At 40.1% G+C, this 24661-nt stretch overlaps 1 protein-coding gene across 2 annotated transcripts in view; it reads left to right on the top strand.

The window, feature by feature from the left end:
* LOC124171437 (glycine receptor subunit alpha-2) overlaps window positions 1–24661 on the top strand; it is an 87462-nt gene that overhangs the window by 37216 nt on the left and 25585 nt on the right. For both annotated transcript variants that reach the window (XM_046550608.1, XM_046550607.1), the window contains exons 2-8: window positions 5716–5854; window positions 10799–10946; window positions 11027–11109; window positions 16083–16226; window positions 16336–16418; window positions 19351–19485; window positions 22874–22974. In XM_046550608.1, the coding sequence (XP_046406564.1) occupies window positions 5781–5854; window positions 10799–10946; window positions 11027–11109; window positions 16083–16226; window positions 16336–16418; window positions 19351–19485; window positions 22874–22974 (768 nt within the window). In that variant the 5' untranslated portion in view covers window positions 5716–5780. The remainder of the gene's footprint in view (window positions 1–5715; window positions 5855–10798; window positions 10947–11026; window positions 11110–16082; window positions 16227–16335; window positions 16419–19350; window positions 19486–22873; window positions 22975–24661) is intronic.

Below are 24661 nucleotides of genomic sequence, written 5' to 3'. Positions count from 1 at the left end.
GGAGAAGATTCGATTGGCCACGTATTAGAATGCAGTTGATTTTGAAGAAGTTTTAGCTTTCCCGGAAGGACTGCCATGCACATTGTCAGAACGCGTTTTTCTTTCGATCGAGAAGGATATGTTCCTAATCTTGATTTAAGATGCCTTTGTCAGCAGGCGAAAGGCAGAAAAGCAGTCAGCTTGTTGGAGACAGGCTTCACAGTAGCGGAAACTAAGCAAAGGATAAATAAAAATGAAGTATCAAGTACCACTCGCAGAAACGCTTTGGCGTGAAAGTGAGGGTAATGAGGCATTGAAAAATCGGAGAAGACCTCCACCAGAGAAGTGACCGATTAGGACCTAGATGTGCAACCGGAGATGTTGCTGCTGACATATAATACATGGAAGTGCTGCTGAGATTTCGAATTTAATGAAAGGGCAAAGATTCAAGATCGTATAGAGATATTGTCCCAAGTGAAATGTGAATTCATAGGAGAATATTTTTCGTTCTTCATTATTTTTGTCCTCGTTAATTTAGATATTTTATTTGACCCTTAAATATTTTTTTAAGTACTTTGGCACCAAAATATCATTTTTTTTGTTTTAATTTTACAACATTGTTTTTCAAATAAATTGAAAATAAAGTGAGGCATCAAACAGTAGAAAATAAAAGTTTTTTGACACTGGCTAGGAAAAAATAAAATGTTAATTTTGTTTTACGATTTATAGAATTTACTTCGAAAAATTGTGTGTCGTCAATTAAATTTGTAGCAATCATGTGCATATCATTGAGGAAAATTTCAGTCGCATTTGACGCACTCAAACCTTTTACAGTAGGTACTCCATAATAGGGTGGTTTCCTATTATTTTTTTATTGCCTTAATCGAAAGATTACTACTCCTGGAGTACGTATTTCACGCTTTTAGATTTTTAAATGACGATATCTATTTTTCGCGATTAAATGAAAAGTGAAAAATTTCAAGCGCGCGAAAACGCGACGCGTAAGTAGGAATGATGGGAAAAAGTCCGTGCGACGCATTTCTGGTTCCCCCTCCCGCCTTGTGAGGTGACCTTGATCGAGGCTCTGAGCGCTGATAGGACGCAGGATGCTAGCGGGTAGCTGAGCACCTTGCTGGCTGGTAGCGCTTGGCTTAAAAAAGGTTTATTAATACCTTATCAAACGAAGAAAACTTTCCGACCTTAGCCAGTTTTAATAGGTGATTATTAAGACATGTTTCCCTGAGCTCTGTGCCTCATGCATGCATTGGTAACCTCAGACGATGTATAACTCCTATCCTCTCGTGTAGAAACTAGGTCCCTGTGACGTCACGTGGAGTGGAATCGCATGGGCGCCAATCTGGCCTTTTTCAAATGAGGATAAAATTTGACCCTTGCCATTCGTCTAAACCGGTATTTCAAAAACCAAATAATTTGTGTATTATGAATACACTAATGGTGGGTAACGAATCGCAATCAATGCCTTTCGTTTTCTTTGATGAAGGAAACTACCCTATTGTTTAGGTATCACTGGTCAACATAGATTTTGTTCTAGAGACCTTGTTGAGTGATCTTAGTCGTATTTTTTGCGTTAACTCCGAATCTGTGATTAGATTATTTCTATCGCATCTAGTTCTTTTAGGACAGCTGAATGTATGTTTTTGCTTTTACGAAATTAGTCATTTAATTCATTTATGTAACGTGATAGCAAGAGCAAGTGAAAATAAACTTTTCCTGACAAAACATGTTGTCCTACGATGTCATGCCTTCTTATCCTGTCAAAATATGTTTAAAATTGTACTATCCTATCGTTTTGTTCAAAGCAATGCTGACTCAGCTGCCACTTCACATAAGCATGTAACCAGCTGTGGACGTGTGAAGACGTTTGTTTCTTCTGAAGAAGGTTTGATAATTTTGTTGCTCGCAAGAAATTACAGCTTATTACAATTTAATCGCTGAGAAGTTGCTTAGCTTTAATCAGGTTAATTTTAATAATTTAGCCATCCTGATAACTTTTGTTTTGTATACAGAGAAATTTTACTTTTAAGGCTCAAAGGTGGAAAATTACTCCCTTTTTCAGACAGTGTTATGAGCTTTATTTTGACTGGCTGTTGGGTGGCCAAGATATGAGCACCCGTGTAGGGCTTCTTATTGGTTGGACTAAGAGAAAACGTCATAAGGAATTTGCCATCCCCATTATTTGGCAGATCCTTTTTTAGACTGTTATTTTTGTTGAAAAAATGAAAGGAATTACACCGAAGTCAAAACACACAGTAAAATATCCAAACAACTTTGAATCAGCGACACTACCGTTCCCTCACTCCGAAAATTTACAAGGGCCGGAACCAATCGAGTATATTATTTTAGCAAGACTCAGAAAGTAATCAAGAACGTGGTAAGGAAGGATTCGGAAACTCCAAGGACCCAAATTTTATTACCGAGTATATCTGATGGACCTCATTTTATAACGCAAGAGGATTTAAATGATCTAGTGCGCGATTTAAATTTTGTCCAAAAAGCAGGGTGAAATCTTAGGAATGAGATTAAAGGGTTGGATATTGCTGGATCCAAATACGAAGCTTTTGATGTCCCGATCTCGCCATGACGAATTTGATTTCATTTTTTCTCTAGAAAACCATTTGCTTATGCAATGATGTTCTCTCTGTTATTGATACCCTTAATTTTGAATTCAACACAGATGATTAGCGTTTGTTCATTTATTCCTCCTAGGTTATTTGAAGGCTAATCTCTTACATAATGGCAATGAGCTCCTATTAATAATGTTAAGTCATGAAACTGAAATGAAAGAATCTTACGAGAATATGCAGTTACTTTTAGAAAAAAATCACTACCAAAAATATAAATGGAAAATTTGCGACCACTCAAAAGTAACTGCAATTTTACTGGGCTTATAGCTTGGCTTTACAAAATGTTGTTGCTTCACCTGCGAGTGGGATATTAGGGACAGAAAAAATTATTACTTGCAAAAAATATTGTCCGGAACGTAAAAATCTTTTCTGGATCCAAAAATACCCTCTGTCAGCCTTTGGTCGATCCAAAAAAATATTCTTTTTCCACCTCTGCATATTTAATAAGGACATTTTAAATTATGTGAAAGCCTCGGACAAAAACGGTGCTGATTTCACTTATTTGAAACAAAAAGTCCCTCTATTAATTAAGGTAATGATCAAAGAAGGAATTCGTATTTGGCCACTGATTAGGGAAGCGCTGAAGGATTCGAAATTTCAACAGATATTGAGGTCAACGGAAAAAAGCGCGTGGAACGCATTCAGAAATTTCATTCAGAAATTACTGTATACAATGAGAGTTTAGATATAGATTCAGGTACGTTAAAATATTCGTATTTTCATTTTAATCGTTTAAAAAATACCGTCTTGTGATGCGCTTCGCGTATACTTGCCGTGCGGTTCTTCCTTCTCTACATCATCACGTTTATTTTTTAGTTCGTTTTGTACACATATTTTAATTTTTTTGTGCATAGTTTCTATTTTCAATGTATTGCGTCAAACTCAAACAAAGGAAATAAACGAGCTAATATTGCAAAACCTGCAGTGATACGCCTGATACCAGAGGTGGATCAAAATTTGGACCAAATGGGGGGGGGGGTGAACTGAGGGTGTGGGGAATTACCCCAGCCGGAGGGGGTGCGGCATCCTATCCTTTCACCTAAATATCTCACTTATTTTATCGTTTTTGTCGTGCCTGGAAATGTAGTGAGGTTGTAATATAATGATCTCCGTGTCGCTCTTCAAGATATCTATTCCCAATTGCTCAAGCAATCTAAGCCTAGCGCGCAGCCTCCGTGTCTCTAGCGGCACCCAACCCAATTCCTTTAACATCTGTGAAACACTTTCTGTACGCCCGTAGCAGTTTTTGACGAGTCGTGAATCTTGATAGGTTGGAGGGAAAGAGGCCTTCAAGAGGAAAAACTTCACGGAAACCTCTGCAGTCCATCTTAAAACTATCTCTGAAATTAAATGATCCGAAAAAGGTAAGAAAATTGATCTCCTGAAATATTCCTCCGGATTTTCAGCGGGCGTGTCTGTTTCTTTGACGTATTCATGTTCTCTACGTTGATATTTCAAACCCCAGCTCATCTGCTACTTGAAGGAAGTCTTCGGATAGACTGTTGGATTCAAGTTCGGCTTCGCGTCAAATATCAGCAATATTTAAAGAATTGAAATAGTTTAGAGTTGACCTTAATTGCTTATTTTGTTTTGTTACCTTAAGTGTGTAGAAGGTGGTAGTATTAATAAAGTTGTAATTACTTATATTGTGAGTATTTTTATGAGCCCATGAACGCATAATCGCTTAGAAGGAAAGCACAAGAATAATTGAATATTTATTGTTACTTGTTACAATATCTGTACGCCATGCAGAAATTAATAAGACATTGATGACAACCAAAAGTCTTTATCTGGTCCCAAAATGTACTTTCGTAATATTTACACCTTTAATTTTGCTTTTTGAAACGGTTATTCGAAAAGGTTATTTTAGAGGTTTTTTAAATTTCAGGGCACTTTCAAGGAACAATTTCACTAAATATATAATGGAACCATAATACATAATTAAAATTTATGAGCTGTGAAGCTTACACTTTTCATAGTATTTTTTCTCACGAAATTTTATAATTTTAAATTTTATAATTTTAAATTTTATTTTGTTTTTAAGAACCATAATAGCGTCAAAATCCATTCCCGGGCATGAAAATTGCTGAAACTTCCCGATTGGGGGGGGGGCACGAAACCTCCGTTGAGGGGGGCCCCATCATGACTTCAAGCCGAGGGCCCCCAATCAGCCCAGACCCCCCTTCTTGTTAGTGGCGGTAGCATCCGTATCCCGTACTTTTTATGAATGTCAAAAAGGGACGAAAAAAAGGCCCACTAATCCGTACGTCTATACTCCGCAAATAACCAGTAGCTGGTTATTTGCGGAGTTGTTGTTGTGTTGTTCGTTTTGTGAAATTGAATGTTGGGGGGAAGTGCGAAGACAAATTAAGAGAAACGGGCAACTTTTCCCACCTGAGCATCGTTTGGAAGTACGCTGCCATTATTTGGGATCTTCATGGCATAGGCTTAATCAACGATCTGGAACGCGAGCAATTGGTTTTTGGTTTGGTCAGTCATGTTTATGATATTCTTCGACCAGCAAACAAATAACTTTTTTCACAACACATAAATATGCTTTCTACTTGTAGGTACCATGCATATACTATAACTATATGCCTACTTAAGATCCGAGAGACGGCCTATTGCCGTTTGCATAGCAGCAATATGCGAAGTTTGGACGCTGAAGGTCAGGAAAGCTAAGTTAAGGATTATGTGCGGAATTCGGACAGTCGCGGTCAAGGCAGCTTTGGGTACTAAGCGGCAAACCGATGCTCTTATCTACCAACGTAGGTAAAATTTATGGTGTACGGATGGGCCATTAGTGAGTGGCCTTCCCAAGTCCATGATTAATGTGCTGAATTAAGAAACACGTTTCACTCAATTTAACTCAGTTTTCTGGCAGTTTTACTATGTTTCTTGCGGGAAAGAACCACATGATATTTGTAGAGACTCAGTCCCCCGTGAGATATTCAGCTCGGCCTCCCTTCTGAGCGCCTCACGCAATCAATGAGAATCCTAAGCTGGACGTCGCAGAGACGCGTAGAGGGAAAGGTTTATGTGGATTCCTTGGTCGCAATCCGATGCTCACTTGCCCGTGTTCCTCTTTCAGGGGTGCGGCGTCACACTTGGGCGCCTTGCCGTCGAGCAGCTGTGAAGAGAGAGCGAGCGGCGGCCATGATGGATTTTGGCGGGCACTTCCGGTCCTTGGGCATCGTCATCCTCTTCACCGCCTCCCTCGTCTGCTCGCAGTAAGTCACCCCAAGGGATCTGCACGGAGCAATGTAGTAGCCCCTGGGCATGCAGGCGTCACCAATGATAACTACGTCTTCAACTCTTCCCTCCTCCCCAATTAGGCATGCATATTTCAGGCAGCCAATCTTTGTAGCAGAAGCACCTAAGTGGTGCGGGCTGGTGGCGCTGCGGCATCTCTCTGGGGGAATCGGATTTATGAGGACCGTAGCGCATGAGCGCTTAGAAATACGTCAAAACAAAAACTCGGGCCTTTTTCTTAGGAATAGAACTTTTCCAGCTCTCAATATCCAGTCCCTAAAACGTAGTGCCCTTGGGACACAGTTACCGTTATTTTGAAGCAACCAAATTTTAGCATGTGAACATGAAATTTCTTTGAATCATTTTGAGACCAGGAAAACATAACTTCCAATTCCTAAAACAATGACGGACCAAGTGATTAAGCTATTAAAGTAGGAACAGAATTTGGGTGTTGGATGTATACAATTTCCATCGGTTCACTCACGCGCACACAGCTTGCTTTCTTTCTTCCTAGCTTTCGGTGTAGCAAGCTTCCAGTCAGAGGCACGGGAGGAGTCGGCGACCCCGCCCTGTATACGCCCCTGCGGAATCAATTGTAACGGTGATCGAGCACTGGCATCACAACAGTTGGATCAAGTTTCCAGAAGTGCAATGCTCACATTAGAATTTGCCATATTTTTCCTTTTGAAACATATTTCAGATGATTACAGCAGCGAATTTAGAATACAGAAGAAGATTAGATCAAATGTTTAGATCGTGAGAATATAGCGGAAGTTCTAAGGAGAATGGGAGATAAAAGAAGTCTTCTACATACCTTTGTAAAAGATGGGACTATGAAATCGGCCGTATCTTGAGACACGGTGGAATAATGAAATTATCGAGGAGGGAAGGGCATGTGGGATGGGAGAAGGGAGGGCACGGAGAAGAGAGAGGCGCTGGCCAAGAGCAGCAGAATCGCGTAGAGACGGGAGAATTGAGGGGGGGATTGAGCGTCAGACCTATCTTAGGATTGACGATTGTTGATTATGATGAAACATATTTCGACCGGCCATACAGGGAAGATCGCTCTGTGCTCAGCTCCCCTCCTACTCACTATTCCTTTGCTCAGCGAAAGAGATGTCTGTCATGCCACGCACCCATAGATACGCCCCTTAACACTTCACGATCGACGCAGTTGATCCAGCATTAAAACACGTGCCACTGACCTAACACTTATATTTTCACCTGTAGAGCCAGTTCGCGACATGCTCAGTTTTCAGATAGTTATTTGGGGTTGTACATGCGCAGTCCGATGGCTGTGACGCTAGTGGTCCTGGAACATCTCTGCTTTTGGAAAATTTCTGATTCTGCGGCCAATGCTCATTTCAAATTAAACACCAATATAAACTACCAACAGTAATTCAATTTCTTGACTGACCAAGGTTTCGGCAACTGATGATTATTTTTTATATAATGTTAAAATTGATGATTATTTTTTAATGTCAGCATAGATGTAAGAAAATGTCTCCAAGTACAATACACTAATATTTTCACCAATATTTTACTCTATTATCCTAACCTCTGTGTGTACGCGGTCGAACGATAAACACACGCAATTGATAAGTTTATTTACCCAATACCTTCCTGATACCTTTTTGATGGAAATTGGTATGAATATTTTAGAAACGTCTCTTGGTGTTAGCTCGATAATTTTTACCTTGGATGGCTACTGCTCCCTCGGAATGATTGAATATGGTTCCCAAATATTAAGTGATAACTAAGCTTGCACAAATTATGTGGAGGATCTAATTTGTTCGCCGAAAAATTCGCTAGTGGAAGCATAGACATCCACGGATTTCGACGAAAAACTCAAATTTGTATTTTCTCTGTACTAGAAAGCAAAGCATACCTCAAAAGCAAGCTTATTAAAAGATAAGAAAAACAAGGCTCTAAAATATTTTATTAGTAGCTAACCATGGATAATGGAAAAAGAGGAAATGAGGATTTCTAAATACTTAAACCGAAGTAAATGAAAAGCAAGTTGGGGAGATTTAAATCTTCCGTATATAAATTGGGATTTCTGGACTGTAAAACAAATTCAAGGACAATGTAAATAATGTAGATATTAGTCGACGCACTTTGGAATCACTCTTTAGCCCAAGAAGATGATAAGCTTACGAAAAGAAACAATATGCTGCACTCTTTAGCTGTAAGTCATCCAAAGTTTGTTCAGTTGATGGATATTCACGACGTCAAAAGCGATCGTTGACTCATTTCATTACCTCAAAATCAGAAGTAGAGTTTGAAGCAAAACCAAAACGCAAGACTTATTTATTTCATAAATATGACTAAGTAAGAATAGAAAATGCGTGACGATATATCAACGGATTTCGCAGTTGACCCTGAGGACGAAAGCAGCGAATAATCACGGAAATATTTATTAGATGTGTTACACCACGTCAAAGATCATATTCCGCAAAAACTAAAACATGATGGCAAAGAACCTCATTCGTAGAGATACGTGAAAATCGCACTTTCATTTTTGTTTTATCGCACTTTCAATAACAGTTTATCGCATTTTGTAGCGTCTATTTTTTTATTTTCATTATGAGGTAGATGATTACAAAATGTAGTGAAACACAGTTATATGACAAAATGCAGAATATTTTAAATGATAATATTGTGGAACGATAATAAATTAAGGAATAAGACGTATAGTTGCGGAGGTGTAGCTTGCCCGCGCCCACTTGTAGTTCGCGGTCACGTAGAGTCCCAACCAACTAGCAGCTGGCCATCGCTCACATGCTTTAAGCGGTGATTGTCGGCGGAGCATTTAAACTGCGTTTGGCACAAAATGTACGAATTTTGCCGTCGAAAAGGCAAAGTTGCGTAAAAATATCATAAAATTCCAGTCATCGCATCTATGTCGTATTTATTTGTGCACATCGCATCTATATCGCATTTGCGATTTTCACGCATCTCTACTTATTCGTAACCACGACGCTAAGAAGGATGTAAGGAAACAGGAACAACTGGCAATTATTACCAAAACGTTCATAAGGTTAGGTGCAAAAAACGAAGGAAATTGCGGCAAAAGAGTATCGCCATATGTAAGAGAGCATCAAAGAAAGTCTTCAATGTTAGATCAATAATGGATAAGGATGACAAAACAGTCACCGAAAATATTGCTTAAGCAACAATGTTAACCTCCCAATTCGAAATTGGATACTCAGAAGAGAACAATACGAATGATTTAGATAATCCATTGCGATTTATAATTGATGAACCGATGACAGAAGTCATTATTCAACGTGATGGAGTAACTAAGCAGCTATATCCGATGAAACTTAATACATCTCCGGGTTCGGAGGGAATACCAGTATTGGCAGTATTGGCGCCACCGATTGCAAAGTTCTCAGAGATATCATTCAAGGCGTTTTTTTGGAGGCGTTAGCTTTGAACTGGGAAATTGCAAACTTTTAAGTGGCATTTAATAGGTAAATAGATATGGCTTTCACTACTGATTGTAGGCAACATTGATTATAGGCAAGCTTAGGCTAAGATAGTGGCAAAAAATCACATCATAGCCTCTCTGAACTCCCAGGTCCGACAGAAACGATGAAATGTGGGAGATATTTGGCCCAACGGATCGATATAGGAATTCTTTTTTCCCACGAACAATAAAGGACTTAAATAAATGCGAAACTCAGTAGTCAAATCAATACAATGCATGCTTTTATTTTCTTGTAAACGGTAGGCGTCCTAACATCCCCCCACTCGCCTATTGAGCGACTTGCGGGCTAGCATGCTGACGTAGAAGCAGGTTATTGCTTACGTAAACCATTTCCGTCATCAGCCAAACCCGTTTTTGTTGGCCCATTTCCGCATTATTGTTAGCTGCTGAAAAGCCAGTATGACATTTTCCAATTTATTGGCCAATAAATAGGCATGCAATATAGTTTAAAATATCGGGCGTTACGTACCCTATGACACGTATCAATATTTGTACCAATATTGACCGAAATAGTGTTCTAATGTCCCGCTAGAGAACGCCATTGCATTTCGATGATTTTACGTCGTATAAGTATTCGTGTGATTTGTGCGCTTCAATCAATAGTGAAACAACTTCTTCCGCCCACATTTTAGAGACTTCTAGCGAATTATCGAAAAAAAGCAATGTTTTACAGCCACAGAGCTTCTTGTTTTGGCCACTAGGAGTCAACATAACTGACTTCTGATTGGAGATTGGCCGCGAGAAAATAGAACCTGTTCTAAATTCCAAATTGGGAAAGAAATTGTGCCCAATATTGTGAAAAGAGTATTGGACTAGAAATTGGTGTGTGTCAGTGGGTACACAGTCCAATGTCCAATAGATTTGCCAATAAATTGGGAAGTGTGATACGGGCTGGAGGGTTGGTCTACAAATTAGGTGACGCCACAATGTCAAACTCAAGGCCAAATTCAGCACTTATTTCCTCCCCAACGTCACTCTTTCGTCGACTGCAAGCCCTTCAAGAGGGAAGGATGTGCGGCAAGCTGGTATGATGTAGATTTTTAATCAACACCTCCGCTCCACCGGTCTTCCGACGCCTCTTTCCCTCGCTTCGTAACCTCTTCCGGGCTACGGTCTCCTTTAGATTGTCTCGCATCAATGTCTGGCGCAACGCCTGGGGGAAAGTGGCTGGTGTCGAACATTCTCATTTGCTCTTAATTTCCCATGCCTGCTGAGAGGCGAAAATTACTCATCGTTTTCCCGAGTCCTCCGTTGAAATTCCTGGGGTGAATTCTTATTTGCAAAGCTTGTTATTCTAGTTTGAAAATCGTCTGGCGAATTCATTTACGGCCATTTATATCGCCAATTCATGGTGAGGTAATACTTCATAACACGTAAATAAGTAATACATGGATTTTTAATTAAATATGTACTTTCACTTTTATCACAGGACTACGAGCTTAATCTTCAATGACATCCTTCCAGAGAATCCTAAGCTCTATGACAAAATGCGGCCTCCGAAGAAAGATGGTAACCCCACGGCTGTATTTTTCCACGTGACAGTCATGGGGCTGGATTCGATCGACGAAAATTCAATGGTAAAAACCCCTTCGAGAATATCGTTTCACTTTCTACCCTCTTTCATCGCTATGATTTCTCACCCCTGCCTCTATTTCAGACCTATGCCGCTGATATATTTTTCGCTCAAACGTGGAAGGATAATCGTCTTCGGCTTCCAGAAAACATGACATCAGAATACAGGTAAGGCCCTCAGAAATTAATGAGTTTAAAATGAAACTCGAGGCTGGCTCTTTTTTCAGATAGGTTGGCGTACAGGCTTAGTGGTCTTTCGATAACCAATCAGAGTGCGGAAAAATCCTCCCTTCAGAATTGCAGTCTGGCTACCTACGGGTGAAAATCTTATCCTTCATCGCTCCGATGTCATCAGCTCATTGAACTTCTAAATGTTCGTTCGCGCCGTTGATTTCGCGATTTCCTCCCCTTGTTTTCGTTGCCTCGGGCGACGGTTTTCGCGAGGCTCCTTCAGGTCAGTGAAGTGGGGCCACAGAATGTGGGGCGTAGTCCAGTACAAGCTCCCAATGCTCCGGACCGTTTGGAGCAAGTTTTTGCGTGGTCCAGTTGAAGCTACAAGAGCTTTCGCGCAACACGTCACTATCGCCTCTCTCTCTCGCCACAAACGCTCCTGCGAAACACTTGGGTGAGCTGGAGCGAACCACTCTTCGGGGCGAATTTGAACGGGAAGGTAGGCAGAAGGAAATGGTGTTCATAACATTTGTGGACCAGATCAGCAGTAATATGGCCATTTTGAGTCGACGGAAGAAGCTAAGAGAGCCGGGACGGTAAGTGCTAAAAATTGTTTATCTATTGGTTTATAGAATTATTCGGGGGAAATTACGGTGAGGCAAATGACTGTAACTCAATGATTTTACATTTCAGAGTCAATGGTCGTTACGGGCCTGCTAGAGGAAGAAATTGAGTGGCAAGTCTAAGGTATCTCATGAAATTTGTTGTTTTGATAATTTATTATTAGTTATTTGAGCTTGAGATTACGAGAAGTGGAGATAGAAAATGACTCTATTCGTAGTTAATAGGGCATGTGGTGGGTGAACTTTCCGGTCGAAGCACTACGTTTTTAATTGATTACTTTTGTAAGTTATTTTGATTTATTTGTTACTTTGATCTATTATTAGTTATTCAAGCTTGACATTACGTGACATGGCGATAAAGTATGACTTCTAAGTTAGGGTAAGTGGTGGGTGAAGTTCCCGTTCGAAGCATTCCATTTGTAACATTGTGCTGCGGCCTAGCATATTTTATGGTGCTCATTATAAATTGTTTAGCATACCAATCCAGTGTATTATTCCAAATAATCATTAACGGCTATCGCGTAAACAACTGTTTTTTGTTGATTATGGGTCAGTCTGAAACGTACTTTGAGGCCCGGGGGTATGCGTAGGAGTGTAAAGCACAAAAAAATTAAAAGGCACGGTTGAACACGAGTATCAAAATATTATAACAAAATAAACGGTCGAATTACAAAAAAAATCACCTTTCTGAACTGTGGTGGCCAGGAAACCAATAAAAGACACGGGGAAAAGGCGAGGTTAGAAACAGGGATGGAGGATGGTTACCTTGGCTGTTGGAGGTAGCGGTGGTGGAGAGAAAAGGTGCCTCTGGTCGCCTCCCGGGAGCAGCTCTTCTCACGCCCAAACACTCGACAAGAGCTTTAGCTAAACAATGCACACCACTTGCGGAGAAACATTCCCTTTTATATGTTTTGGCCCATTTGCCACCACCAATGTCAGGCCCTTACTGACCGGAGGCCATTTCCTTTGGCGGAGGATTCACCACCCGCCAAGCTGCTCGACCGATAGCATAACTATCTTGGAATTTATGTACGAGGTGAAGTTTAAATTTTAACCTCAGATCTGACTTTCAGATGATTTTTTTGTGGTGATATAAATGTTTTGTGTGAGGTTTAATGTGGTCAATATTTTTTTATTTGAGAGCAATATATTCTTTAATCTTTCCAGCCTTTCTCCATGAGGAATTATAACCTCTGTTAAATGATGTGGGCTATATCTCCCTCTAATCTTCAACTTAAGGTGAAGTTTGATATATCAATCAATTGATGTTCGGTTGTATTTTAGAAATTTTCTTAATGACAGGTTGACACACATTGCATAGTTGCACAATGGCAATGTGTGGCTTGCTGTTGAAGATATGGGTTCACGTCTAGGGCTGCATTTGAGATGTATCATGAAAATTCATGAGTGTGATCGGGAAATCATAACAAATAAGTCTGTTTACGCGGTACATCAATTCGTACGTGTTAATGTCTAAATGTACGAACGCGAGAATGAACACGAAAATGTACCGTGTCACCACTCAACGTGTGCGAAAGCATGCACGGAAAATAGAAACTGCTCTAATTTGGTTCATGTATTCGTACATGCTCCGTTCAAAAATCATTCACGCAAACATAAATTAACTTGTACGTGTTAATTTACCGTGTAAACAATTCATTAGAGTAGTTAAGTGTCGCGGATGAGGCTTATTTTTTGTTTCATTGAAATTTATCTAATATATTTAAGCAGTGATATTAATAAGACTCACCTTCTTTTATACGTATCATGATCTGCTCTTATAGTTAAAGTTTATCACCTCGGTGTTAGAGGATTTTCAAACCAATGGGTAAAATCCTCAGGACAAGTATCGGTCTGTTGTAGTGTCCAATCATGCTGTACAATGCAGATCTAAAATTAGTAAGGTTTCTTGTGGTTTACCCCTCATTGGATCATTGGTCCTACTCTTTTTGTCATTTTTTTATGACCTCTCTCACAGGGTAAGTAAAGTACCAGGAGCACATCCAATCCTTTATGCAGACGATATTAGGAGAACAAACGACAAACCAAATGCTACAAATGCTCCAGCCGTGATCCAGTACCGCTCCCGGGATGGAGCACCGGTAGTGCTGAGAGCGAAGGTGGACCACGAATTGGTAGCATTTGAAGCGGGAGCACTCGGAAGCATTGGGAGTGCGTACTGGACTACACCCGTGGACGTCCTCATCCGTTGGGGGCGGACTTTTCGTAATTGGTGGCTGCATTCCCGCCGTTGCCGCGCAAAGCGCATCCCCATGCGTTCTATACGCTGTCATCCCGCTTGAAAATTTCCCCTTTGTTCTTTATATAGGTATATTGCCTCTTATGAATCTTCGGAAGTAACATTTTTCCATGGCAATCAGCAATGCATATTTTAATTCCATATTATGTGCAGCCTAATTCCATGTAAGACATCCTTGTGTAGGCTTTCGCAGTGTGGCGAGGATTCAGCGTGGAGGTTTTCGGGGTTACTATCACGTAGATTTATCTCTGCAGACGACAGTTTCGCCGGCATTGCAGCAGGCTTCTTTAGGTCAATAAAGTGGAGATCCGTGGTATCGCCCGTCTCTTGTACATCGAGTCGGAGGTCGGTGTCTTCTCATTGGCTGTTGTGGGCTGCAGGGGCGCAGCTAGGAATTAAGACTGGGGGGGGGGGATTTAGATTCAACTAATATCGGGGTGTGTGGGGGTATGGAATACCCACCAGGATAAGCTGCAGGTGCGAGATTAATAAATTGCGGAATTTTAAGATAAATAGTTCAAAATCGTGAGTTTTACGGCTTTCTGAGGGATATTTTATTAATACTTACACTATCCTGTTGGTAATATCAATCCAATTGAGTACAATGGATTAAATATAAGATTTCTCTGAGCTCTGGGAGAGGTTTTATCCCCCAAACCCCTCCCCCCTCGCTGCGCCACTGGTGGGATGTACCGAGTCAATTGCACCTGTGGCAGAGCATATTTCGGAGAAACTTGCAGACCCCTCAACGTGCAGCTCCAAGAACACCAATGAGCCACAAGGAACCAAAAACTGCGCCTCTCGCCCATAGCTGAGCACACATGGAGTGGGCCGAATCACAATCCCGACTATGATAATGGAAAAGTCATTGCCAATGAAAAGAGATACTTCCCACGGATCATTAGGGAAGCTTTAGAGATAATGAAGACACCGAACAACCTCTCTAGGGAGGACGGATACCGGCTTCCTAACACATGGAGAAGAGTCCTCAAGAGTAAACCCGGAGAGACAGGACAGAGCCAGGAGGTGCGGGCCAATGAGAAGCCACCCTGGCCTCCTGAACCAGCCAATGAGATGACACCGGCCTCCGACGAGGTGTAAAAAGGCCGCTTTACACGGTGAATTCGAAAGATCATTCGAATGATCTTGCGAATGACCATCATTCACCGTGTATAACGGAAATTTCCTGCATTCGAATGAAATTTCAGGCATGATCTAATTTGGTTGAATGATTTCCGTGAACGATATGAGCGCACGGCGTCCATTTTGCCATTGGTATCCACCTCAGAATTTTAAGATCATGTGTAAAAACTTTGGAAGCACAGTAACCTTATGTTCACAACGAAATTTAAAAGAAAAAAATGAGGGACAGGAAACCAAATGGTAAAGAGAGGAAGAAATGAAGGGGTGAAAAATAAAGCGGGAATTCCCGCCCTACCTTGGCTTCGCCAACCCCCCGTGGTGTCCGTCCTCCCGTCGACGAAGGAAAGGCGAAGTCGTTCTCGCCCGAGCTTCGGCGAGATAAAATTGGGTGTCCCGTTCGCCTGAACATCGACGAAGGAATGCGTTTGCTGCAAGGCATGCAACTTGTGGAGAGCCCTCTGCACGCAAGAAGGAACCAAAGAGCCAAAGAGCAAGGCAGGCGGGAAAAAGGAAGGACGGAGGGAAATTCAACTGAAAATAATAGAAAGCCCTTAAGAATCAAAAGGCTGTTCTGGCCCGAACAATATTGTTTGTACATGCTACAACAATGAGATAGAATGAGCAGGGTAGAATAAAAATGAAAAAAAAACACGCTCGCTGATTACCGGGTCATCGCGACGTCTGTCTTCGTGGCGAAGCACTACAAGAATGCCCGTTGTTTTTTGTACGTATAAAAATTGTGAAATTAAAATTTTTGAGAAAAACCTGGCCCTATTTGAATCATCTTGACTATGAAATAGCATACTTTTAGGGCAGAAATTTTCTTAGTGATTATCGAAACAAAGAATACCACGAAAATAATAGATTCCTCTACATGAAAATATTTCAAGGTACGTATCACAGCTGATTAACAAACTGATCTCGTTTTCTAATAAATTTTTCAGACTACTCGAAGTTGACTGGCTGAAGAATATGTGGAGACCTGACTCATTTTTTAAGAACGCAAAAGCTGTTACTTTCCAAACTATGACAATACCCAACCATTACATGTGGCTCTACAAAGATAAGACCATCCTATATATGGTCAAGTAAGTATGACTTAAGTGAATTCTCCAAACGTACATGTAGATTACTTGTTTCCCTACACAATCAATTTGTCAGAACACTCTTTCATGGAGTGTCTTCTTATTCTCACAGGCTCACTCTCACCCTTTCATGTGCAATGAATTTCATGATTTACCCGCACGATACGCAAGAATGTAAACTTCAAATGGAGAGTTGTAAGTAACTTTAGCTATTTATTATCATATAGCTTTATTGTTTACTTAATTTCATTTAGAATCTTGATCCCTCTTCCATTGCCTTACTTCTAGTGAAACGAATTTGATGAATAATATGCATTAATAATCTCACCTCAGCAATGCATGGGAATATTTAAATACATCTTCCAAGAAGATAAATGCTTATTGACGATGTCATAAGTTATTTTCTGTGGCTAAGGACGGATACACTGCCTCATAATCAACTGATCGGTAATAAAGAGTAATATGTGCTGTTCACTTAAGCAATAAGAGATTTGCAAGCAAAAAAACCTCAAGCATAGAGTCTACGGCGATTTTTCCAGCTTCGACCAGATTTGAGAATGAAATGGACCACGATTAGATCTATATATCATTCCAAGTCAATGCCTTAAAGTGTTTGTCCATCCAAATAAACAATGGCTTAAAGGAATTGATCAAGGGGGATACAGGGTAGAAATGGACACTTTGGGAGCCAAGGAATTCCTGAGGCCTCATCTGTCGGGAGGAGAATTGCATCTCTTTTACGTTCCAACTTAAATGACCATAAGCAGCATAATATACAAATAAATTCGTGGGATAGGAAAGAAAGAGATAGGAAAACATAACGGAAAAAGGACAACGCTACACAATACACATCCATTACGGTATTTATATCGATCGTAAATACGCACCAAATTTGGAACTCGAAGACTATTGCCTCGAGAAAAACTGTTACAGGTTGGACTGTGATGAAGGCCTGTACTAAACATTTGAGTTTAAGGAGTGACCAAGCTTACGGGTAATCTGAGAGAATGGCAATGAGCGAAATGGTGTCAGGCTGTGATCAAACGACTCAAACACTGTTTGCATTCTTTAAATGGGTTATAATAACTTCAGAGAGATTGATATTCAGAGTGATGTGACGTGATTCCGCGCATTGTTTCCACAAGTGGTTCAAAAGTTTAGTGGTAGATGCTTAATTACATTAGCGTATTCTTTGAGAACAAAACCATTCCAATAATGAGGTTAAAATCGCAGAATAATAGCTTGTTAATGAGTTATTTGCGGAATGGAGTGCAAGAGAAAATTCGTGACTGATAAAATAAGGGCTTTGCTAATTTTTTCTCGTTTTACTCCAAATACGAAGATTGTGATCTATTTTTTCTAATTTTAATGAACACAAGAATACTCCCACCAGAGAAAATCTATCGCTTTCCCGTTTAAGCACGTTGAAATTTTCCGAGTACAAATAGGTCACTTATTCAAGATGACTAATTTATTCCTAGCTTATCGAAATGTGACGCAGCCGGGACCAGAACACAGAACTTTCGAAAATGTATTCAAAATGACTTTTCACCTATATTTCCACGCTGTTCGTCGCGTTCAGGCGTTCTAAGGTGGCGAATGAGACAGGGACGGCGAGGAGCGAGAAACAGGGGCTGATAGGAGACTTTTCCATTCAAGACTTCTGACAAAGCATTTCTGATTATGAACTGCGAAAAGAGTAATTAGCATAGCATTTAAATCATACGCTAATAACTTCAACCGTACACCCACTCATAAAGCACACGGAATGTTTTAAAGGGGCCAACGGACTAGAATTCCCCCTTGGATTCCATTAGTTTCGCCACTGCTGAATAATATTACTTAAGCTTTGTTTGCCAAAAAATCCCTAAGGCACAACGTATATATATACCTTTGGTGCCTGACTCATTTTTACAGCGATTTATTTTCGCATGACGTTCTGTTTTCTCGACCCCAAAATCTTTACCTCCAAGCATCATGTGCAATGTAATAGTAATTACACAAAATCCCTCAGCTTATATGTCATTTTGATTACTAATTATTTTTAGTCCTTAGTCATTGTAGCAAAATCCTCCCTCATGTTTTAGTACTAATTAATTCCGTGGTACCCTCAGAGTGGCTAATTTGACATATTTTGTGATACCCTAAACTCTATGAGGCACTAAACGTCTATAAACGAAGCTTTAATTGAGATAAAAGTATGCCGTTTCCGAGTGATTAAAGAGTCACTTTCAAAGACCAGCTGCGATACCGCCACTGCTTGCCGATAAACAGCCTCTCATTCGATAGTTATGGTTGGGCGTGGGATTATAGTTAGGTCAAAACAAGTGGCGAATATAGGCTCTCACTTGTGAGGGGGGTGAGTGTGGCCCTACTCGTTGTGGCCAATTCCGGCTCATTGCGTTCCCATATTAATTTTGTTTATATATTATTATTTAAAAAGCCCACTAACTGAAATATTGCCAATTTTTAGTGGCCCTATCCTCCCCATTCCCCTCAGGATGAGCTCATGTAATCGTGAATACTATTGCATAATTCTTACACGGAAATTCTCTCCCAGTGTGAACATAATCAATATAATTTCAGAGGTTATCTTTGTGGTTAGTGCAGCCATTCAAATGAAAAGAGCTTCGCCCTCTCTGCTATGATAACAAAATAAAATCTCATTCTCATTGTCAATTACATTTGATTTAGTTCTCAAAGAGGAGGTATTATGTCTAAGCACAGGTGAGTGAATAAAAAATTCAATTACCAAACTTAAAAGAACGGAATTATGATCGCTATACGCTGCTCATAGGATCAAGTAGAGCCAGGCTGAATCTGGTGTGATATCTCCCAACACTACCATCTATTTTGAATGGGAAAATGCGCGAATTCCAATGTGAGGACGGTGCATTTTAAGTTTCTGAAACATATGGGATCCTTCAAGTGGATATCTCCTGAATCGTATGAGCTATAAAAAGGCATTCGAAGTTGATATTCCCATGCATTGAAATAATCCTCCGAAAAGTCAGAGGTGCCAACATCTTGACTTAAATTTGAGACTTCATCATTCCATTGCATTTCAGTGCATTTATTAGGACAAATGGACCGACCCACGGCCCCTTACCTGATATGTCCTTTTCAGTGTCTCACACGACGGATGACATGATCTTCCAATGGGATCCAGAGGTGCCACTGGTCGTCGACGAAAACATTGAGCTGCCACAGCTGCAGCTCGTGAAGAACTACACCGCCGACTGCACCCAAGTCTATTCCACGGGTAATCCAAGTTGAAATCCCATGAAATAAACAATAGTGCACAGTTAGCAGACAACTTTGCTGATTGATGTTGTTAAAGGCATATATAGCGCTTAATATTGAATTTAAGGTATTTTAACCTAATGCGCAGTTCGACGCTCGAGTTCGACGAAATCGATGAATTTTGAAATTTTTGTTTTTTGAAATTCCCCTTATTTTGGCAAAAGTTAAACAATGACGCAAGAGTCGTCTGGGTTAGTGCGAGCAGCCCTCTCTGCTTCATTTTGTGCCGCTGCCTCTCCTCAACGCGCACGCTTTGAATTGAACAATGATTGTTCAATTCAAAGCGTGCGCGCATTTCATCTAGTACTAACACCAGTTAAATAGATAAATCTGCAATGTTTCTGAGAGATGTATCAATTCTTTCTCTCCAAATGCCTTCTCCATTTCACTGATTATTTCATCTTAACTTTTCTCAGTGCCAGCTACATTTTCCGTTTGATTTAAAGCATAAAAAAGTCAAGTATATTTTCCTAAATATTCCACATAACACTGAACATCATTGAGGGATGAATGAATCATCGAATGAACATATCTAATTTCATACATTAGGATGATATATATCCATGTGTGCAGAATTTCGGGGCCAGACAGAGGGATGGTGAGCAGAGGAATACAAGTCATTAGTTTTCCATGCAATACGACCTCCTGCTCCTCTAACGGTTTCAGTGACTCATCTCCATAACCAATATGTTCATAACCACCACTATATCTCTCGTTTGCGCCAGAGCAATGGTGTCGATTCGTAATATGAGCTTTCAAACTTCTTCTATTTGCTCGTGGTAAAATAACTGCAGCTCATTTTATTGAATTTCTCATTCCACGTACAAAAACCACGTACTTCAGTCACGTACAACAATTTTTGTAATTAAATTGCAATAACAGTAATGTATAATTGTTAAAAAAAACAAAAATTCTCATAAATTTTGAAAACTACTTAACCTAAAAATCAGCACGAAATACCGAGTTGGGATTTCACTTATTTATTCCCATACCGCCAAAACCAGCTCCATATGGCCTTTAACATCGGAGTTTTTAACATGCTGACAATTTTAGCGTACAATAACAACCGTGCTCTGGACAGGGGCAACGGACTCAGGCAGGACTCAAACTCGCGACCTCTCGTTTGGCAGGCAAGGAGTTTACCCCGCCGCCGCTGGCCGAGGCATTGAAATGAGAATATTTCACCAATTTTGGAAAGAAAATGTCGTCAGCGAAGTGGTCCCTATGAGCTGCCTTCCCTCATCGAAGCTAAACCGTTCACTGCCTCCCACCTCTTCCTCTAACCTCTTCAATGATATAGACTGGCGCTTAGCGATGTTCATGAACCTTTAGAGAAAGGCGATGAGTCGCTTAAACCGCTCCATGAAAAATGAACTGGATTATGCGGAAAACTGCTCGGTTTAAAATGTATCGACATGATTGCTTTGTATAAGGGGGGCATTGGGAGTCCCACTGATTTGCAAATCTGTGTCCAAATGCACTCGCCGTTCTTCAATGCCCTCAATGCGTCCATGGTTTAGATACATCTCGATACGTAAGTTCATTTATAGGCTCGACAAAAAAGCTTAAATCGTGAAAACTTACTCTGCCATGGAATAACCAAAAAAGAAGCTACCCTATATAATACGGTATTCGTGCGTTATACACGAAGGAAAGATGCATGGATGATAAAACTAAACAAGTTAACCATGAAATCTTGCGAAATTCAATCCATTTTCATTTAATTTACAAATCTATTTCATATGCCAACTTACCATAATAATAGGTTAGGGAAAAAGAAATTCATTATTTTGTCGGTTGATGGGTATTGTGATCGTTATCTCGTAAAGTACCAACCTCACGATTTCAAATTTAGACTCGTTGTCAAGGTGACATTTCATACTAAATAAACTCAGTTGCTGTTTACTGTTTAGTCCATTCTGTTGTTAGTTACAGGGTGTTAAAAATGGAGGTCAGCAACGAGAAAATTCGGTAAATTTTACATTTTTTCTTTGATAAAGGTGAAAATGAAAGCCAGGCGGCTGAAATTGTGTATGGTGGTTATGTTTCCCATACTTTAACAGCTAATTATGTGCAATTTTGATTTCGTCGATTCCGTTTAGGAATTATTGGCGTTAAAGATGCACCTCCCACAGACAGGCCCGTCGTCGAAAATGTCGATAAAATCACAGAAATAAACGAAGTTAACCGGAATAATAGCAATCCTAACATCGCTCTGGAGCTTAATGCCGGCCATAAAACACTTTTAAACCATTTGCACAAACCTGTATTGAAAAAGAAGCTCGATGTTTAAGTGCCACACCAATTAACACCGAAAAAATTATGGATCGAATTTCCATCTGCGAAACCTTAGGTAAACGGAATGAAATCGACCCATTTCTTAAGCGGATGGTGACTGGGGATGAGAAGTCGGTTTCATACGACAATAATGTGCAAAAAAAGATCGGGGTCAAAGTGCGGTGAAGCTGCTCAATCGGTGGCCAAACCAGGGTTAACGGCCAGGAAGGTTGTTGTGCATTTGGTGGGGCTGGAAAGGAATCATTTATCATGAGTTGTTTCCAGAAAGCAAAACTTTAAATTCGGATCTCTTCTGTCAAAACTTGGACCGTTTGAAACTAGCGATTGACCCGAAACAGCCAGAACTGGCCAAAAAAAGAGATGCTGTGTTCCATCAGGAAAACGTAATGTCACACACGTCTGTAGTGACTCGCCAGGGAGCTCCGGGAGCATGGTTGGGAAGTTCTAATGCATCCACTGTATAGTCCAGACTAAGCGATTACCATCTTTTTCTCACATTGTAAAACTTCCAGAGTGGCAAGAAATTGGCATCAAAGGAAGATAGAGAAAATCGGGCACTATAGTTATTCAGCAATAAACACCAAGTTTTCTTTGAAAGAGGCATTATAGAAATACCATTAAAATGACCACAAATTATCAAACAAAAAGGTGCATATTTGACCCAAATCGGACAATTCAAAGCATGTTAAATAAAGTCCTGCAATTCATTCAAAAATAATGGATTTCTTTTTCCCCAACCTTTTATCCACTTCCCATAACCATAAATAATTTCGATTTTATAGATTCCAACTTTGGGACTAAACGCATAGATGATCTTATGATGATTATGTTCGAGAAATTCCTTTTTAACAATATTGTAAACAGAAATATGCGTTGCATCAAGGAACGATACATTCCATTGGCATTTGAATTCTTAGGATGACTGGAGTCCCCGCATTAGTGTTCAATCTCCGACGCTATTTCTATGAGACAACTAGAGAAATATAACCTTTTGAAGTTTCTCCGGCGTTTTCATGATAAAATGACACTGATTTTGCTTTTTATTCTAGGGAATTTCACTTGCCTGGAAGTGATCTTTGTGCTCAAACGTCGCCTGGGATATTACCTCTTCCACACCTACATTCCTACATGTCTCATTGTCATCATGTCTGTAAGTTTTCTGTCTTACTCTGCAATTTTAATCTCACCATTATTGCTGCTTGAGATGAGTATATAATTGGAGTTGAACCAGTGGTGGATCTAGTCTTGGGAAAAGGGGTGGGGGATCAACCGGAGAATCTGGGGGGGGGGCAGCACCACACGATGAGCGCCTCCTGGAAAAGCTCGGAAATTCAAGACTAAAAAACTGCTCTTTGAAACTAATTATTATCTATTCTGATTATAACGCACCAGAAGCGTGTAAAGAGGTCTTAATTTTAAAACTAATTTGAATTTCAATTCGGCATAGTAGATGAATTTTATTTAAAATATGACTATACTTGTAAAAAGTGTACCCCACCAACATTTTCGACTCTATCACTATATGTTTTCCTAAGCCATAGATCCGCCACTGAGTTGAATCATATTTCTGATGGAACACTTTAAAGAGTTTGGCTTCTGGGTCATTCTTTAGTATCTTTGCACTATAATCCAGAATGTGCATGGTGTTACTGCTCCTCATGACAGTCGTCACTGGAAATGCTGAGGTGTCACATGGAAAGCAATTGAGTGGGCAACCACTTAAACAGTTGTGCATGGGCCTCACTACCTCTGCCTGGCGGCTCTGGCATACTATTATCATCCTATGCATCATATGTATGTAGGCCTCTTATTTTTCTAAATTTATATATATGTAGGGGAATGAATATGTTCAATGCTTTATATTTTTTTTTGCATTTCGCGCCCGATTTGTAACATTTGTGGTTTACTTACGATTTTTTTTCGCGATTTTGGATGGTGCTCAGGACATCCTGCATCATTAAAAAATTTAAGCTAGCCTGAGATTGCGAAAATTCGCATTCGCGAAACTCAAGTAATGGAATTTAGGCATAATTTACATATCCCAAATAATTCTTTATCCCAGGATATGCAAAAGCGCTGATGGTGACTAACGGGTACAAGTTGCAAGGAAACAAAAGTTTTCCCCAGTCAGCCTTCCTCTCTCATGATATGAAAATAAAGAAGCGAACCTTGCTACCCTTTTTGTCATAGGTTAGCGGCATCATTATAGTTTCGGCTCATTTACACGTTCAGGCAGAACCGCTCGCTGAGCGAAGGAATCGCTCGGACGAGTTTAAAGACAAGTAAACCACGCTGAACTCCAAGGTCCGACAGAAACAATGAAATGTGAGAGATATTTTGCCCAACGGATTGGAATTCGTTTTTCACGCGAACTATAAATAAAGGACTTCAATAAATGCCAGGTGGAACTCAGTCGTAAAATCAATCCAATGTGTACTCTTATTTTGTTATAAAATAAAAGAACGCGGGGAGTGGAAAAGCAGTGAAAATGATATGTGGACGAGTCCCTTGAAATATCGCACGTGTAAGTTTTCGTGAGAATGAAATACGCTTCGCTATTTCGGGCCAAACCACGTTAGTGATGCCTGAAGGTCTTTTGAAAAAATTATCAATAAATTATCCCTACGTACGGAGTACTCGTTTGTTTGCGTGATATTCTCATTACGTCACAACACTCATACGTCAATGGCGTCGTTAATAAAAAATTAAAATACAATTTAAAAAAATATAAAAAACACGTCTTTTCCAAAAAAAATGAAGTAGGTATGAAATGCACTAAAAAGTAAAAAAAATGATCTTTTCATGACTCGAAGTATATAGCGTGCGTGGCAATCTTC

This window comes from Ischnura elegans, chromosome X, assembly GCF_921293095.1.
Source record: "Ischnura elegans chromosome X, ioIscEleg1.1, whole genome shotgun sequence".
In the NCBI taxonomy this organism is placed as follows: Eukaryota; Metazoa; Arthropoda; class Insecta; order Odonata; family Coenagrionidae; genus Ischnura; species Ischnura elegans.
The sequence above is the reverse complement of the archived record's forward strand: the minus strand, read 5'-3'. Positions and strand labels throughout refer to the sequence as shown.